Genomic DNA, 18,337 nt, shown 5'->3' with positions numbered 1-18,337 from the left:
TGCTCTTATTGCTTAGGCCTGTGTCACCCAAGGAGTGAGTGATCTCTATCACAGGCAGGTGTCCCTTCTCATCCTTCCTGGGACGTCCCCAGAGACTAGATTGGGGTGATGTTCTGTGTGGGCAAGGCCACTGACAGACGGAGCTCCTGTGCCCACAGCTGGGAGCCTCGGGCTGGGGAAGGCGTAAGGAAGGCTGGTCACCACAATGGCGGGCCTGGGAGTTGGCCTGGGGTCCCAGGCCCCCACAGACCAATTCTGGGACTTCAGGGAAGTGTCCCTCCTAGCTTTTTAGTTGATGAGGTGGAAGGACAGGTGAGGACAGGTGAGGCCATGATTCACAAACACCTGCATGGCTGTAACTCCAGCCGGTTCTGGAGTGATGCTAAAAAGGTCAAGGATCACTCCTCTGTTTTAGAAATCAGAGCGCAGAGGGGACCCCCACGCAGGCAGCTGCAAGGACAAGCCCCCACTTCTCGGACCACTCTGTTCCCGCAGATGACATCACACTGATAATGACCCCAACCGACGACTGGGATTTTATTGAGCAGGAGGCAGAACTTCCTTCACACACATCACTGCTGAACAAGACCTTTCTTCCTGCCCCTCCTACTTTGTAACTCAAGTCACAGTCAATTTTAGGCACAAAGGTGTTAGCTGTCTCTCAAAGTCAAGTTGAGCTACTTGAGGTTACTGCTACAGCAGGCCGACTTGGCTGGAGGACGTGCTGAATGGTTCGTGCTCACCCTCCATGAGCACAAATTAATATACTTCTCTTAAATAAAGTTAGACATTTTTGGCTTTAAAGTTGGTTTCCATCATAAAATAACAGTAAGACATTATACATCTTTAAGCTCAGTCCTGGAAGTCCCAGCTGTCTGGTGCCCACGGGGCCAGGCTTCGCTCACGGGAGTCTGGGACCGAGAGGGAGGCTCGCTCTGGGGCAGCACGGTGACCCCACTGGGACTTCGTCACCGCCACGTCCTGCGAGCTCCTGGGGACGCCGGGCGGCTCTGCGGTGGCTGGGACTGAGGCTGTGGCAGCTGTTTTTCATACTATGCACAGTCCACTGTGGCACAGTAATCACGATACAACCACCGCCCACAAAGTAACACGGAACTCCATCTTTTACTACATTTGATTATCATACAAAAATATGCACAATTTCTATCTGAGAACAGTATTAATAGTACCTAATTGTTTTTAAACTTGTAAATCAAAAAAATTACTGAAGGAGTTGCCATAAATGGGTGAAGGGAAGAAAATTATAGAGAAAAAAAAATGCTCAACCCGCTCCAAAAGTAACAAACATGGAACAGTTTGCAACAAAGCAGCAACTGATGAAAACGGGAGGAGGATGAACAGCACAGGTTCAGTGGCAGGAAACCGGCTGCGGCGTTCCAGGGGGTCTGGGACAGGATTCCGCAAAGGACTATAAAATGTTCGATGGCAACGGTGCTATTTGTAACAGCTGGAGAGAGCCCTTATTGTTCTAGGCGACGCGTGGGAGGAACCCCGAGTTCCTCCACAAGGGGAGTCCTCTGAGACACTGCATAGGAGCCCTTCAAGTCCAGAGGCATTATCAACGTAAAGGCAAACGATTCAAAAAGGAACAGCTAGTCACTACAAAGGCAGGTAAAACACTTGGTTTAGAGAGGGAAATAAGCTAACGAGACATGACTATGAAATTTTCTTCGAAGTGCAGGATGGCAGTTTAAGAAACCAGGTAAGAGCAGTGGCACAACGTCCATCCTTCATGCAGGGAGCGAGGGATGCTGGGGGAGGGCTGCACGCCAGCACCGCAGGTTACGCTCTGACGCCGCAGCTGTGGCTCCCGCACACGGCTGCAAAACCAGGGCATTCCTGACCAAGACGACCCACCCTTCTGCTGCTCAGCCTCCTCTCGATACTGCTGTATCAGTATCGGGGTGGGGGGGGACAGGGGGCTCTTGCTATTTATTAAAATGATGGGGCTTTGAGAGGGTGGGGGGTTTTTTGTTTGTTTTTTAAAGATTTTATTTATTCATCCCTAGAAAAAGGGAGAAAGAGGAGGACAGAAGTATCCATGTGTGGTTGTCTCTCACACACACACACCAAGGACCTGGCCTAGCCCACAACCCAGGCCTGTGCCCTGACTGGGAATCGAACTGGCGACCCCTCGGTTCGCAGGCCAGCACTGAATCCACTGAGCCACACCAGCCAGGGCCGAGCGTGTTTTCATTTCTCTGGTTCTCTCCTCCTGAGCACTGAGCACTCTCTGGGAGGAGGGACTTCAGGGCAGGTGACCTGACTCGTGGCCTCACTGATTGTTTCCCAGGGAGAGTGCCAGCAACAGCCAGCGGCACTGAAGATACGGAGGGGAAAGCCCTCTTCAAGGGGGCGGGCTCGGTGCAGGTGGCCCCCCAGAGCCTGGGCAGCCCACCACCCACAGGCCTGCTGTGCCCTCGCAGACTTTCGGGGGGATGCAAACATGGCTTTGGGCACTCCTGGCTATTGGTATGAACTCAGTGTGAAGAGCCTGTTTTCAATATGTAGGGGGTAGGGGAGCTTAACTCCCTAATTTTAAAAACAAATTATATTTCACTGTGTTTCTCATATCTTAATATTACTGTCAAAGGCACTTCCAAGTTTAATTATGCTATCTACAGCAAATGCTTTTCAAGTTAACAGTGCACATCACCGGAAAGTTAGTCCTAAGAAGTTAAGAGCAAACTCAGGATTTTAAGACACAGTGATTTGCGGTCCCAAAGTGATCACAAATAAATTATGGCGTGGGAACACTGAACCCTCAGACGGGTTCGATCAGAGACAACAGGAGGTGACCAGAAAGATACACAGATACCTACTACTGCCTGTGGGGGGCTTATCCGTGCTTCTTGGAAAAATGCCCAGCCCTGATTGCTCAGCGCTTCTAACAGGGGCTTCTTTGGGTCGCTAGCCTGAGGATCGGGAGCCTCCTGAAGGCAGCAGGAACAAGGGGTGCAGACAGACCCCAGTGAGTCTGATCACAGTAACAAGGTGTGGGCGTGTCTGCCTGCACATCCCCTCAAAGTGCACCAGACCTACCATGACAGGGAAAGGACATCAAAACCGAAATCCACGCCTATCTTCTAAAGAGTGAAGGAAGCATAATTGAACATGTTTTTAAACATTAGTGCAAATTTCAATGGTTCTTACATATAAAGTTATTAGAACCTCAAATGCCTAGGTGAGCAGTTCTAATTCCGAGGAAAAAGCGTCTAGCTTCCCTCCAGACAGAAAACACTCTGTTTCAGTCTTCGTTTGCTAGCGTCTCAGTAGATAACCATATTTTGGCCCCACTTAAAAATTTGCTTAATGGCGTTCCTGAAATGCTCCGTCTGCACAGATTGCCGACGGGGGAGAAGGGAAACGAGGAGGAGAGGAACTCTGGCGTCCCCGAGGTGTCGTGGGGGCCACTGGCCCGGAAGTACATCCTACTCTGGTCCAGCTCCGCGTAGCAGGCCTCCAGGGGGCCAGCCCGGTGCTGCCGCAGCGTCCTGCTGAGTACGTCCACCTCGTCGGCCAGCAGCGAGAGCTTGTGGAAGGCGGTGATGAAGCCCCCGCGGCTGATCTGGGCCTCGGGGACCCAGCGGAAGTAGCACAGTTTCCACAGCTTCACGTGCATCCCCGACACGTGCGGCAGGAGGACGCCATGCAGGTCGGCCGGTTTGGAGAGCCACTCTCGGAAGAACTGCTCCATGCCGGCGTCCTGGCCGTCGGCCCGCGGTGGGGGGTCTGGCTTCACTTTCAATATTAGTGAGTTCCTCCTCGGAAGGGCCTCTTGGTCACCGAGGATCCCGTTCTTGAAGGAGGCCGGCACTCCTCTCAGGGTGGAGCTGTAGTTTTTCTGCACAGGAGAGAGAGGTGAGCATTACCGTCCCGGGCGGCCCTTTTCAGAAAGACGGCGCAGGTGCGGTGGCAAACATGAACTCGGGGTTATGGGGTCTGGGGAGTTCCACCAGAAAGACACTGTGTCCCTGCCCTTGTAGGGCTTACTCCAACCCTCCTCCACTTAAGTTTAGCTTTTCCACACCTTGACCCCACTAGCCTGCATGGGGGTGGGGGGCAATATATCCTATTTCCCCATCGACTGGCCTAAGTGCAGATTTCTAAGACTTCTGGCTTAGAAAAAAATCTGCGCTGGCTGATTCCAGAAGGAACAGGAGGCCGAGTGGATAGGTTTCAGGAAAGGCACCTCCCAGGTCACAGCTGTGATCCGCTGACTCTCGACACTGCCCAGGGCTTCACGGGCCTCAGTGCCAAGAAGGAAAAGCAGAGAACGGTCAAGTCCTCTAGAGAGTACAGGGTCCTCAAAGCCTGCACTGGCGGTGTCGTCAGCGGAAGGGGCTTCACTTTCAATATGCTGTGTTCTGAGCGAGATGTTCCTGGGCGTGTGAGCGAGTACCAGGTGGGCCTTTACCTTGGTCCGTTTGAAAGGCTTCACTGAGCCATTCTGCACACGGGGCATGCTCCTTCCGATGTACAGGGGGTTGTGGAAGAGCGTGCGGTCCTTCGCTGTGAACTGGAGAGACCAGTCCCAGACCGAGGGGAACTTCAAACCCTTTTCATCACCCAACTGGATATTTTTGCTTATGGCAAATTCCTGCAAAATAAAAATGTTGAACCTTTGTGAAAAGATGCTGAAGTAAAGATTCTCTCACATGAATTCCTGGTTTTGGATGAGCCATCTGTCATCACACAAGTTAAAATTTCAGAACCACAGCAGCGCCAGCCCATGGAGCGGCAGGCTCTCCTTCCCGAGAACCGGCGCCCTTGGCCCCTCGGGCCAGAGGACACTTCTCAGCCTGTGCGAGCGAGCACACTCCTCCTGAAGACGGAAGGAGGCTGGGCCCTCTGGCCATGAGGATGCTATTATAAGAACTCAGGTTTCACAAACGCGACACCACAAATGTCCAAGTTATTTCACAACAGCGGCATCTTCCTTGTGAAGCACGTGACCACACATTTATGCAGTTACCTGTTAGGTACAGAACTTGGTAAGCGAAGCAGCAAAACCATCTTTGGGTGGAGCTGCTGCCATCCACCTCACACCTCCTGTCCTAGTGGAGAGCCACTCGCCACCTATCCAGTGACTGACCTCAGGGTCTGGACCAGAGCCCAGGAGCAGAAAGAAGGAATCCACTCCCCACGGCCCTCGTATTTGGCTGAGACCATGAAGACCCCGGCACTGAGGCTGGCCCTTGCTCCCAGGAGCCTGCCCCCACCCACGCTCTGGCTCGTGCAGCCTCGTGACCGGCTGACCTACTAACCCAGTCTTCCCGGCACAGCAAAGCCAGGCAGCACCATGCTGTGGGTGACATGCGACCGCCTCGCTGTCAGTCCAGCACCGGGCCCCACGTGCCACCTCGGAGACTGCTTCTGCACACAACTTGCACAGACACAGAATCCTGCCAGTGCAGCTTCTACCCTAGTGACCCAGCGCCTCTGATGGCCCTTCGGACAGCCCAAGGGTGAAAATACAAATGTAATGTGAAAGCACGATATTTACGATGGTTAAAAACACTTACATCAGAGAAAATACATGAAATACTCATAAAAATGAAACTCTTAGATTACGTCCTTAATTCATTCAGGAAATTCATTCATTACCGCTTAAAGCGGCAGTCAAAATTGTTCTAAGTACATACGGTCCAACCTCGGTTCTCAGACATCTCCCATCTTGAACAAACTGCTTCTAGAACAGCATCCCACAGCAAATCACGCTCAAGAACCGAGGCTCCACTGAACTGCACACACGCGGCCAGCCGTCCTCCAACCCCGTCTCATCCAAGCTGTGAAAACCACGCAGCCGCAGCCATGACGCCGCTCACCGTGCTCTGCTTCACCCGCTGGTGCGGGGAGTTGAACAGGAAGGTGCCGAACAGCGAGATGCGGGTGCTGTCGCCCAGCACGGCCAGGTAGGTCTCCGAGAACTCGAAGGCAGCCGGGTGCTGCTGCAGCAGCTGCCACGTGGCGTCCAGGAACAGCAGGAACAACGGAGACTGGCGAGCAGGAGCAGAAACGGGGTCACTCGATGCGTCCTCCCTCTCACACCTCTCCTTCCAAACCCATTGCTGAGGCTGGGGAAGAAATTACTAACAAAACGCCCGAGCCGAAGCGTCTGGCCCCTAAGCTGAGCTAAGGACGTGTGAATGAACACAGCTTCTGTCAAACCTGCAAGGAACGTGTGACATGATAAACATCACAACCCTCATCTGCCTGAGAAGCAGGCAGAGTTGAAAGTGAAATGAACAGTTTGTCACTGTATAAACAGGGACAGCGAAATATGTGTAAGTCTTGCTTACACAGTTCTGGACAGTTCTTTAGAACATAAAAAGACCACCCAAAACCAAGAAACTACTTCTGGGATTAGTTTCTGGTTGACCCTGCAGGCTCAGATTTCAGAAACTTCCCTGAGTTCTAGCAAACAGCTGGCATCACCAATCATAGGGTCCCAGCTATGTCCCCATGTACAAGAGCCGACAACAGCTACTGCAACCTGCCTGGCGCATCCTGAGGAGTCCTAGCGTTTGTCACAAAATGCAAGATGCCACAGGCCACACACCATGCCTGCTCTGAACAACCCTGGTGATGAGGTCCTTGCCTGGCAGCTTGCAGCATAACTAGGGATCCAAGGCTGCCACTGACCCCCAGCTGCTCTGAGAACGTCCCTCCAAACACCCCATTCTCTTTCACGCCGTGTCCCCGGGCAGCTGCATCACCCTGGACAGGTCCAGGTGGCCACAGCAGCCTGGAGGGTTTCTCTAGCAGACGAAAAAGCGCCCGCCTGGAGCTGCAGCCGGGTGCAGAGTGAGTCTGCAGTGAACACTCCGTTCTTCTCGGGTGCCCCACTATACAAATGTGGGATGGTCCAAAAAGGATTTTTCAAAATATCTAATGTGCTTGTTATCTACTTTGCAAAAAAAAAAAATTATTGCATTTCTTCAAGTAGTTTTCAACTTAGAGAAATGAATAGACGATTCTTCAGATTTTGCCCACACAGCCACAACAGTCCTCACCAGTGTGCTGTCCACTGGACGCAGGCCTGGGCTAAGGAGAGATGCTGTGCTAGCGCCAGAACTTAAAAAGCCCCCTGTCCCTTCCCCGAAGGCACGTCTCTGCACACCCCCGGACCAGCAGCGGGCGCTGAGCTGTGTTACCTCCTTCTCCGATCTCTTCAAGTGGTTGCACCTGTCCAGGAACTGATACCCGGCCATGACCCACTCCTTCTGGATGAGACTCTGGAACCCGGGGATTGTCCTGAAGTGGGGGTCCAGCATCACTTGGACGAGAGAAGCGACAACGCAGCTCAAGTCTCTTCCCTCCTCCTCTGTCAATGAAATGGAAGGAGAATGAGGACCACACCGAGAAGGGCTGCAAGGGAGGGAGAGGGAGAGTGGACGATTCTGTGTTCTGTGCCTTCAGAATGACCCCCGTGAGGACACTAGCAACTCTAAAACACTGGACTTTCACATCAGCTAAACTCGTGTCCGGTGGGAGATGGCCTTTCACAGGGGAACACTTTCCAGACACGGGCAGCACGACCCTCACAGTGTCTCATCTCCACGGCGGGTGGTGGAGCTCTTCCGCGAGTCCCTGCTGCCTGTTCTGTCAAGGACACTAAACACTAGGTAGCCCTCCGTCCCGACAACTCCGCACGGTGAGCGAGAGGGGTGGGACTGTCCACCATCGTCCGAAAAGGTGGCAAATGGCTCCCCACCATCTCTGACAGCTGGTGCCCTTTTCAACGCGGCCGGTCACACCTGGCTCTCAAAGCCAGCCAAGCAGATCAGAAGAAAACTATTAACCGATATCCATCCCTTATGCTTCAACGTAAAAGTCACCAACAACAAAATATCAGCAAACCAAAGTACCCCAGGAATGAGAGAATTTATCTGAGGAATGCAAATCGGGCTTAACACCTGACAATCCAACTGACACACCATATTGATAAGAAAGGACGGAAACTACAGGATCATCGCCCTGGCTGGCGTAGCTCAGTGGATTGAGCACAGGCTGTGAACCAAAGTGTCACAGGTTCGATTCCCAGTCAGGGTACATGCCTGGGTTGCAGGCCATGACCCCCAGCAACTGTACATTGATGTTTCTTTATCTCCCTCCCTTCTCTCTCTAAAAATAAATAAATAAATAAAATCTTAAAAAAAAAAAAAGAAAAGAAAAGAAACTACACGATCATCTCCCTACACGCACAGAAAGCACCTGTGTGACGCCAGTCTGATGTCTGTGCTGGGTAACAGCTCTCAGTGGACCAGGAACAGAAGGCGACTTCAGTCTCTAACAGGAGGCTACAAAACCTACAACTGAGATCGTCCTTATCAGTGAGAGACCAGGCACTTCCTCGGGAGATCAGGATCAAGACCAGGCTGCTTGCTCCGGCCACTGCTGTCCTACCCTGTACCAGAGACCCTGGCGGGGGAATCAGGTGAGAGAGCCAAGGCCGCCTGGGTGAGAACGGAAACTGCAATGACCACATCCACGGACGTGACCGTGAGTGTAACGACCCTACGGACCCGACGAAACAGTCACCTGAACCTCACACGTGAGCTCAGTGAGGCCACAGGAAGTCTACCCACAGCACCCATCTCAGTGCGCAGGTTGTAAACATGAAAATAAAATGAGAAAGACAACTGGACTGACAACAGTGTAAGAAATAAAACACACACACAAGATCTGTATGCTAAAAACTATGAAACCTCGCTCACAAAATGAAAGAAAATCCAAATAAACCCAGAGGCAGTCCTTTCATGGGCTGGCAGACTCAACGCTGTGAAGGTGGCATTCTCCCCGACTTCACCGATGGGCAAATTTGGACACCCCTATTGAAATCCCAGGATAACATGGCCTCTACAAACGGAACACCGCTCAGAAATAAAAAAAGAACAAGCTGCCAACACGTGCTACATGACTGAACTTCAAAAATAAGGAAGTGCAAGAAGCCAGAGGCAAAAGACCACTCACAGGCAAGATCCAGAAAAAGCAAACCCAGAATCCAGAGGGTAGTGGTTGCCCAGAGCTGAGACACGACGGCTCTTTTGGGGATAACAGAAAATTTCTAGAACGGTCTATTTACTTAAGATCACTGACGTCTACACTCAGAACAGGTGTATTTTATACCACATAAACTATACCTCAGCACGCTTCAGAGAACCCTTTCTGGGAGACAGCGTCGGAGCGGGTGGGCCACTCCCACTGCCACCGCAAACACAGCAGAGACGTGCTGAGGAGGGCCTCGTGCGCGGTGGGCAACAGCAGCCCGGGGCCGAGAGAGGAGCGGTCGCTCCGCCGCTGGGCTCCGCACGCGCTCGCGAGTCGATACACACGGACTGCATGCGTTAACCATTACGTGGAAGACTGCACCACTGCTCTTTCCCTCCCCCAAGGGTTTTAAATATTTTTACCTTACTAAAGTCATTTACATTTGAGAGTCGGGAAAAATACTTCTGTAAGCTTCGGCAGCATAGTATATTCATATCCTATGCAGTATGAATTTATTACATTAATAGGTAGTTCACGGTTTATCAAATTTCACCTCTAGGCTTAGACATTCTATTATCTATAAAGTTATTTAAAATATAATTATCCTTTGCTTAGCTGGAAGATTTTATATTGCAATTTTTTCTACCAAACATTAGACAAAGTTCACACTACTGGCTGTTTGAGTTAGTCAATTTCTTGACAGCTAACCGTTTCTTGATGGCACACTCTGGCACGAGCCAGAGGCATCTACACTAAGATCTGCATGAATTAGAGAGATGGTACCCTGGCTGGTGTGGCTCAGTGGATTGAGTGCCAGCCTGTGAAGCAAAGGGTCGCTGGTTCAATTCCCAGTCAGGGCACATGCCTGGGTTGCAGGCCAGGTCCCCAGTAGGGGGCGCATGAGAGGCAACCACACACTGATGTTTCTCTTCCCCTCTCTCCCTCCCTTCCTCTCTCTCTAAAAATAAATAAGATCTTTAGAAAAAGAAAGGGAAGAAAAGAAAAGAAAAGAAAACATTACATGGTTAGAGAGAAGGGCTCCTTGGCCAAGAGCAATGCTGTGTACGATCCCACTGAGGACTGCTAGCCCCCTTCCCCCGAGGGAGGGGGGCAGATTAAGTACTTGGCAGTCAACTGGCTCCTTCCTGCTCTCCTGTGTGCAGCCTCTGTGCCCCTGTCTTACCCCAGCAGTGTGAGGGATCTGGAGAGTGAACCGGGTAGTGTCGCACGTTAGAGAGGGCCAAGAGTCAATAAGCTGACGTGAATGGACACAACAGTGCCCCCACTGGCTGGTGTCCAGTGTTCTCGGTAATGAATTACCTTGGAGGACCACAGAGATGCGCTTGCTCTCTAGCGTGTACACGAGTTCTGCTGAATGTTTCAGGAATGTCCTGAAAAAAAAAAAAGTACTGTTAAAAATTATACTGGCACAACAAAGATTTTTTAAAAGTACTGAAACTGGAGAACTCTAACCCTGCACTGTACACATCTGTATTCTCAGTAACGTTTATGAGTTTCTCCAGTATTTACATGACTGCCCAACAGAGACCCGTGTGATGTTTACATCAGGGAATTTTAGATCAGGGAAGTTCATCGACCTCTTGCGAAGAGGAAGGAGACTTAGAGAACACACGTGAAGGACCAAACCGCTGAGAAGGAGGAGAGCCCAGCTGGGTGCCAGGCGACAGGGACGGGGCAGGGTGACTCTAAGTGGCAGCGGAGGCGGCCTTGGGCTGGTGGAGCTGCGTGCTGATGGTAGCATTGACCACAGGAGCCTGCCGTGACAAAGCCACACAGGACCACGCGCGCACAGGCACGTGGGCCTGGGAGAGTGTGAACACGGCCCGCAGACCGCAGCTCGGTCACCTCCCACACAGCTGGTCACATGGGGCGCCGCCCAGGGAAGCTGGGTGCAGAGTGCGGGCTCTCTGCGCAGTTTCTGCGCCCGCTGTGGGTCTGCAGTTCCAAGTGTGAAGTTCAGACAAACGGGAACACGGGGGTACGAACCTTACATATTCTAGCCACCGCGCACTTTCCAGTGAAGACAACCACTTCTCTTCCGTTTCTTCAAAAGGCTCTGTAGTGAATGTGTAACCATATATACATTTAATTATGCAGACACATACGGCACATTCTCAGGCTTTTTAAGCTTAATTTTACACCATCAGCATTGGAATTAAGTGCTACATCAGTTTTCAATATCTAAAAGCTGGCTTTAAGGAAGTGTCAGGCACTTTCATTCAATTCTATGAACATTTTAAGAGGACAGGTTACAATCCTGTTTTGAAAAAAAGTGTTCTCTGGGGCTCCACCTTCTCTCTGGCTCTTCCAGGGAAATCTCGGGGCAAGACCAACCCCCTCCATGTCCTAAGCGGTCGCGATCAGCCCAGGCCCTGACGCTGGCCCCTACTCTTGGCTTCCTCACCGTGACCTTGACCTCCCTGCACATGTTTAGGTGGCCTTGGCTGCTGACCACAGCAGGGATGAGGGCGCCCTCTTGTCAGGCTGCCCTGCCCGGTCGTGCCCTGGCTCCCGTCAAGGTGCCTGTCGCCTCGCAAACCCCATGCTTCAATCACACCTGACTGAAGGGCCGAGAACCATCCGTGTCACTGTGTTCCCGCCCCCCAGCTGCGTCACACTGACCCAGACCCACGGTGACAGCTGCTGCTCTGGGCTCCCGGGTGGCTCAGGGGCTCGCTCTGCGCACACTTCCCCTGAGCCACTTACGCAGCCCATCCCTCTGGGGCACAGCGGAAGCACCTGACGAGCGTCTGCTCGGACAGGGCTACCGAAGTCTGGGCCTGCACGACCGCACGAGCCTCTGCCAGACCACGCTCTCAAGGGCAGCTGCGTGTTCAGGTCTCAGTCTGTCTGGAAGGCAGCGAGCTGCTCCTATCTGAAAGCATCCTGCTACTCCTTTCCTGACTCAAACTCGGTTTCTTTGGTTCATTTCCCTTCCTAAACAGAAAGCATTTGTTTGAACTCTAATTTCTAAGGGCTTCTGACCTCATACAGTAATAACCTGTACAAATATTTCAATGAGCTTCTATTTAAATATATCTATTATTATGTTTTTAAAGAATACCACTTTCCCTAACATACCTCATACAATGCTGTACCCCCACTCACTACATACGTATATATAAAATAAAAATGAAATTACCATTAACACACAGTTGTTTCAGTTTTACAAAGGCCGCTTGTATTTCTTGGATATTGGGCAGTGTCTTATCCAAATCTGATTTGTAAACATCACTTCTCTGTGGATGACTCTTTGTTATTGCATTACAAACCCTAAGGAAGACAAAACCCTTTCATCACTATTTAATCACTTATTCCGCATACTTTTCTTGAACACTTACCATAAGCCAAAACACCACTCCACAAGTTGGGGCCAGACAGATGAACAAGACAGAACAGGCCTCTGCCTTCAGGGGTTCACCTCCTGGCTGGGGGTCTGGGGAAATGGGAAAGTAGCAGACGGTGGCAATGCCATGGGTGCTGTAATTCGAGGACGAGGAGGGTGGTGTACAGGCTAATTCAGGCCCCATGTCGGATTAGGCTCCTCTGTGTAGCTGGCACAGAAGCCAAACCCCAGACGACCAGGAGCCATGCACGGACCCGGAGAAAGTGTTCCAGGCAGAGGGACAGCAGGGGCCAAGGGCCTGTGGTAGGACACAGCTTAGCTGGTGGGGAACCAGGAAGAAGGCCAGCGGGGCTGACACGACGGGTCTGAGGGTAAAAGGGTGCAGATAGGGCTGGACAACAAAAGGAAGCTGTCCTAGTTATGAAGAATAGGATAGCTGGAAAAACGAAAGGAATTAAAATACATCTTAGCTTAATAAACTACAGTCTGTAAGAGCACTTACTTAATCAGCAGGCATACTAGCGAAAATAAGGCCTGGAGTATGTGGACATGATCATTTCCAGTGTGAGTCAAGTGAAATTAAAATCCACCAGGCAATACAGACTTGTGTGCAAACTGCAGTCACCAGCCTCTCTGGAAAGCTAACGGGTCACTTGAGAGTCACCTGCTTCAGCAAACATGCCTTTCTTAGCTACGGCACCGTGGGAAACCCTCAGATCCGGCTGCACTGAGAAAGGGCTGCGACGTACAATCTCTGAGGCTCTCCAGGCCTCTTTTCTAAGATCTGTCCCTTGCTCTTCCTTTACTTAGCAAGTACCGAATACATAGTATCGTAGGTGTTTCCTGGGTGCTGAATAGACAATGGTGTGAAAACAGACATGGTCCCTTCACCGCATGGAGCTTACAGTCTAATCAGAAAGACAGGCGGTAACCAAACTTTCACACACACAGTTAAAAATGGGAAGAGCTATAGCACGTGACTTGAGGCCAGATCTGACGTGGGCGGTGAGGGAGGGCTTATCCTCGAAGGTGATGGCTGCACTGGGGCGTAAAGGATCGGTGAGTCCCGAGTGGGCGGGGAGAGTGCCTGAGGGTGGGCAGGAAGAGGGCAGCCCGGGACAGGGAAGAGCTCAGGCGCACAGGCAATGGTCAGAAGACGGAGACCAGGGAAGTCTGAGGTGGCTGGAGCACAGGAGGGACGGGGCGCGGCCCCAGACAAGGTGAAAGAAGTGAGGGTGCCCTCCACCACACTAGGACAGGTGCTGCTGGGCAGCCATACGTGTTTTTAAGATTTCTGAAAAGTGAAATGACAGAATTGGATGGCTGCCTGGACACAGGGAAGGCAGGTGAGAGAGGAAGGCATCGGGAACGGCCCCCAGGTTTCTGAAGAGCAGGCGGGGAGAGGGCCAGGCGGCCAAGTCCTGGATCCTGCTCCTGGTCACAGTGAGTTTAAAGGACCTGTGAGACCTCGACATGGGAGATATGAATTTAGACTGCAGACAGAAATGTAATTTGATGGTCACTAAAGCCACAAGCCATGGGTGAGCTTCTGGAGGAAGGAAATACAGAAAGGGAAGAGGAAGTGGCCTCTGACACTCCACAAAGTAACACATGCAGACGGAGGCGGGCCGGCCCCGGGCACTGAGCCCCGGGGGCAGGGGCTCTGCGAGGAGAGACGACCACAGGGCTGTCCACCACTGTGAGGAGGACTAAGAAATGCCTCCTGCTTGAGTGACCTAAGGCAGCATATTGTATTCTGCCATGTATATGTGCACCCAGGTTTTTGTGGATGCTACACATGGGATTCTTATACCAATGGTATGCCATCATTATACTCATGTATAATGTGCATTCTTATTTTTCCCTCAAAAATTTGGGCAAAAATGTGCACATTATACACGGCAAAATATTGTAATTACAGAAAAGTCTGATTGATCCTGAAGCTTCTCAACTGGACATCGCTGCAATCTGGAAGCATGTTTAAAGCAACATTACAGCAAGATCTCAGCAACACAAGGGCCTCAGTATCTTATAAGCCACAGAATAAAATTATATTCAGTATCACTTACATGTTTTTTTAAGGTTTTACTTATTTATGTTTAGAGAGAAGAGAAGGGAGGGAGAAAGAGAGGGAGAAAAACATCAATGTGTGGTTGCCTCTCATACACCCTCCACTGAGGACCTGGCCCGAAACCCAGGCATGTGGCCCGACTGGGAATCAAACCGGTGACCCTCTGGTTTGCAGCCCATGCTCAATCCACTGAGCCACACCAGCCAGGCCAGTATCACTTACCTGGTAATTTTAACACATTCCCATTCTTTTCAAAACGGTAATTCTCACACTGAACATGCAGTGCGAACTGTCAAGACCGGGCCACTGCCCACTCGTCTCAGCGACTCAGGGACTTGCTGTGCTTATTGCTGACGACTGACAGGCCCAAGGGAGGAGGAAGCCCACGCCCCGCTCACCTCTGGTCGACCTTCCTCTGCTGCAGCGCGTCCTTTATGAGGGCCATCCGCACAAGCGCGCTGCCGTTGGCGTGGCTCCAGCACCAGAGCTAGGACGGAAGCAGAGCCTTTACGGAACTGGGTGGGAAAATGAGCCCCGGTGTTCAAGAAACCAACAGAGGGTACTTACTGGCATCCTCCTCCCGACAAAAGAGTGGGAGAAGGTCTTCAGGTCTTGGTCTGCCAGGGAACTTGGCACGACAAAGTACTCGGGAAGGCTGGAGGGACAAACACATCACAGGGTCAGGGTCCCGAGCTTCAGGCAGGGTGAGTCTGCCCCGCAGACGCCCACACAGTGACACACGCGGATCCCCATTCAACGTGCGCCCCACTTAGCGGCCACTCAGTGTGCACTGTGGAAGACCTTGATGACCCCAGATGGCTCAGTCTGAAACAGTATGACGTGGCCAGTCACCACGAAATTTGTATTTACAGCAAGGGAAAATCCAAGGGAAACATTTGAAATGTTTCCTTGATGACTAGCAATCAAGCATGATTGCAATTTCTGAAAAACAGTTCCACCCTGTTCCCCCGACAGGTGACAGGTAAGGAGATGAAAGGCACACAAAACGAAAACCCTGGAACCTACTGAGAAGCTTTCGCTCCTTCTTATCTCCCTCTTCTACCCTTCCCCATTCGCCAGAACAGGCAGGCTCCAGGGCCCTGATTGGACAGCAGTTATTAGTGGGCTGCTCAGTGCACCTTAAGACACCCACCTCCTCTCTCTCTTCCCCTGCCATGACCGGGCAGGTGGACAGGCAGGCCCAGCCAGCCTCAGCCAGGTGCTTCTCAACACGTAACATACCAGAGCATGCTGGCCATGAAGTCCAAAGTCAAGGGGCGGCAGGAGACCCAAACTGCAGGCTCCAGACACCTCCCAGAACTGCACCCCGGGAAGTGCCTGGTGCCGATCAGCCGGCAGCAGCGGGGCAGTGCTTTGCTCCCAAACACTGCTTCTCTGCTAGAGCCACTGAAGGCTCTCATGGTCTTAAGACAGGGCATGCCCCAAGCCCGTGACCACTCAGTGATGTAAACACACAGATTTGAAAACAATTTCCCAGTCACCTTAGGAGGATTCTCGGGAATCCGCTCACTGATCTTACAACTGGTCAGGTGAAGGGAGAAGGGCAAACACATACCATAGACCTATGAGCAACACAGTTTGACCTGCAGGGGTCCACTTACATTGGGGGTTTTTCAGTGACTGCAGTAGATGGAATACAGTAGAAGGAAGAATACCGTCTCTTCCTTATGCCTTTCTCAGTAGTATTCTCTTTTCTCCAGCTTACTTTAATGCAGTTCATGATACATGTAACATATGAAATGCATCTCAACAGACCGGTTAAGTTATCAGTGAGGCTTCTGGTCAGGCAGGCTATCAGTGGCTAAGTGTGGGGAGCTGAAAGGTGTAGGTGGGTTCCCGATTCTGTGGGCTTTGGTGCCCGAAGCCCCGTGCTGTCCAAGCACAGCTGTGCTCCCGGGCCCTAACAAGCTGACGGGAGGGAGGTCTGCCGGAGGGATGGCAGAGTGAGCGCCTGACCGACAGCACTGGCCATCACCGCTGAAGAAAACCAGGGGCAGCGACAGCCCCAGGAGGGACCTCTGTAGCGCAGGACCGGGCCACCCGCCACCGGGCCCTGTCCCTCAGCAACCCAGAGATGCCGGACCCAGCGACACAGCAGCAGGTGCATGGCACCGCCCACCGAGGCGTTCTTCCCAAAACCCTGAGCCGCAGCCAGGGAGCCCCGGGGCCGGCTAACGGCCTACAGGAAGCGCTGCAGGCAGAGGAGCACGCTGGAGGGCAGCGCTGGCACAAAAACGGCACCACCCTGAGTGTGGAAAACTCCACAGCACAAGTGGCCCGGCTCCGTCACCAAACAAAGGGCTAGTAAGAAAGAGGGTGGGAGGAGCCTGTCATCCACAAAAAGGCCCAAGAGTCACGCCAGACGAGTTCACCGTGTTCCCGGCCTGAACAAACGGAGGACAAGAGGCCTTTACAAGGCACAGACACACACAGACACCGACTGCATGAGCAACGGCAGTGCGGGAGGACTGCCAGTTTGCCGGTGGACACGGGCGCTGTCGTCATGTTCAGAGAGCCCTCTCCTCCCACACGAACCATGCGTGAAGGCAGCATTAAAGACAAACGGGCCACCCACCGCAGCCTGAAAGTCACCAGAGACAGCAGTGTGACCGTCACTCCTGAGGGGTCCCTCCCGGCTGCGCACGGTGCTGCGCCCCTGGACTCACCACGTGGAGACCATGTAGCCCTCGTTGATGGAGCAGACTCTCCACCCGGCGGCGCCCGTCCTCTTGATCTCTCGGTCCCAGTCGGAGTAGGTCTCGAACAGCGGGGTTTTCTGGCTGCCGCCCCCTCCAGCTCCACCGCCGCCTCCCGTGGGCACCCCATTAACTTTGTTGGCTACAAGAAAGAGCAATCTGGTTAGCTGTTTTTAACAGTGACACAGCATCCCTTCTCAGTGCCTCCTCTCGCCAGTCCCCACAGAGGCGGCGCCTCCTCCCTGCTGGTCCCTTAGTCTCTCCTGGACCATCGTCCTTTTCCCAGCCATCCTGCCCAAGTGGCGGCCCTTCTCTCTCAGGACACCTCAGGCCCTCCTGTCCTCACCCCTTCCCCAACTCCTGTGGCACCCTTTGGCTGTCCACCCCTGCCAGGTTCTGTTCCGACACCTTCCAACCTACACAGGCGCGCTGGGCTCAGAAGACCGTCCCTGCTCCCTTTTACTGACCCCCCTCCCCAGTGAGGAATGATGGCCACTGCCCAAGCTTCCTCGCTGTGTCTTTTCTCCTTCACGTCCACCGACTTGTACCCCTGCTGGTCTACGGAAGCCATCCTCGAGCTGCCCTCACCTCCCCCCGCCCCCTGCCCCCCGTCCTAAACTGTGGAGAACCCAAGTCGCTGCTCATTTTCTCCACACTTCACCTGGAAAAATAGATGCATCCAACAGACATCTGTTCTTAAGCCATCAAACCCACTGCCGTGCTAATAGTGACCTCCCGACCCTTTCCTATGGCTCATTATAAAACTCTTGTCTTCCAGGGTACGTGGTTTTCCTTGGACAAGCTCACAGGGACTCCTTATACTCCACCGGAGCGCCAGTCCATTTGGAATTTCAGTGCAAAGTGCCTGGACTTGAAGTTCCACAGCGAGGAGCCCTCTCTCCCTGGGGAGCACCCCCGCAGCCTCGGGAGAGCCTGCAGAGGGACTCCCAAGGTACAAAGGTGTCCCAACACTCGGCTTCATCCACCCTGCCCATCTGGGTGACAGATGGCATGTCTCTCCCGGCCCAGTATCTTGCTGTGAGGGCTGCAGCTGTGGCAGGTCTCCCAGCTGCATCCCTGGCACGCTGCTGTGCTGCACCCAAAACTGCCCAAACTTGCCACGTGACCACTTCCCGGAAAACATGCTTTCACGATGCTGCACCATTG

At 52.6% G+C, this 18,337-nt stretch overlaps 1 protein-coding gene and 1 non-coding gene across 2 annotated transcripts in view; both read right to left on the bottom strand.

Annotated features, from left to right (window-relative positions):
- Positions 1 to 518: 518 nt before the first annotated feature.
- MTMR10 (myotubularin related protein 10) overlaps positions 519 to 18,337 on the bottom strand; it is a 38,066-nt gene continuing 20,247 nt past the window's right edge. Inside the window, exons 7-16 of the mRNA XM_028502404.2 lie at positions 17,141 to 17,312; positions 15,021 to 15,108; positions 14,852 to 14,940; positions 12,179 to 12,309; positions 11,023 to 11,092; positions 10,336 to 10,406; positions 7,179 to 7,348; positions 5,850 to 6,020; positions 4,439 to 4,621; positions 519 to 3,865 (exon numbers count right to left, since the gene is read on the bottom strand). Coding sequence (XP_028358205.1) covers positions 3,269 to 3,865; positions 4,439 to 4,621; positions 5,850 to 6,020; positions 7,179 to 7,348; positions 10,336 to 10,406; positions 11,023 to 11,092; positions 12,179 to 12,309; positions 14,852 to 14,940; positions 15,021 to 15,108; positions 17,141 to 17,312 — 1,742 coding nt within the window. The 3' untranslated portion in view covers positions 519 to 3,268. The remainder of the gene's footprint in view (positions 3,866 to 4,438; positions 4,622 to 5,849; positions 6,021 to 7,178; positions 7,349 to 10,335; positions 10,407 to 11,022; positions 11,093 to 12,178; positions 12,310 to 14,851; positions 14,941 to 15,020; positions 15,109 to 17,140; positions 17,313 to 18,337) is intronic.
- LOC114488712 lies at positions 6,714 to 6,838 on the bottom strand. Its single transcript, XR_003683823.1, has one exon. It is a non-coding gene; the product is annotated as a small nucleolar RNA SNORA77 (small nucleolar RNA).

The sequence above is a fragment of the Phyllostomus discolor genome, chromosome 12 (assembly GCF_004126475.2).
Source record: "Phyllostomus discolor isolate MPI-MPIP mPhyDis1 chromosome 12, mPhyDis1.pri.v3, whole genome shotgun sequence".
Lineage (NCBI taxonomy): Eukaryota > Metazoa > Chordata > Mammalia > Chiroptera > Phyllostomidae > Phyllostomus > Phyllostomus discolor.
The sequence above is the reverse complement of the archived record's forward strand: the minus strand, read 5'-3'. Positions and strand labels throughout refer to the sequence as shown.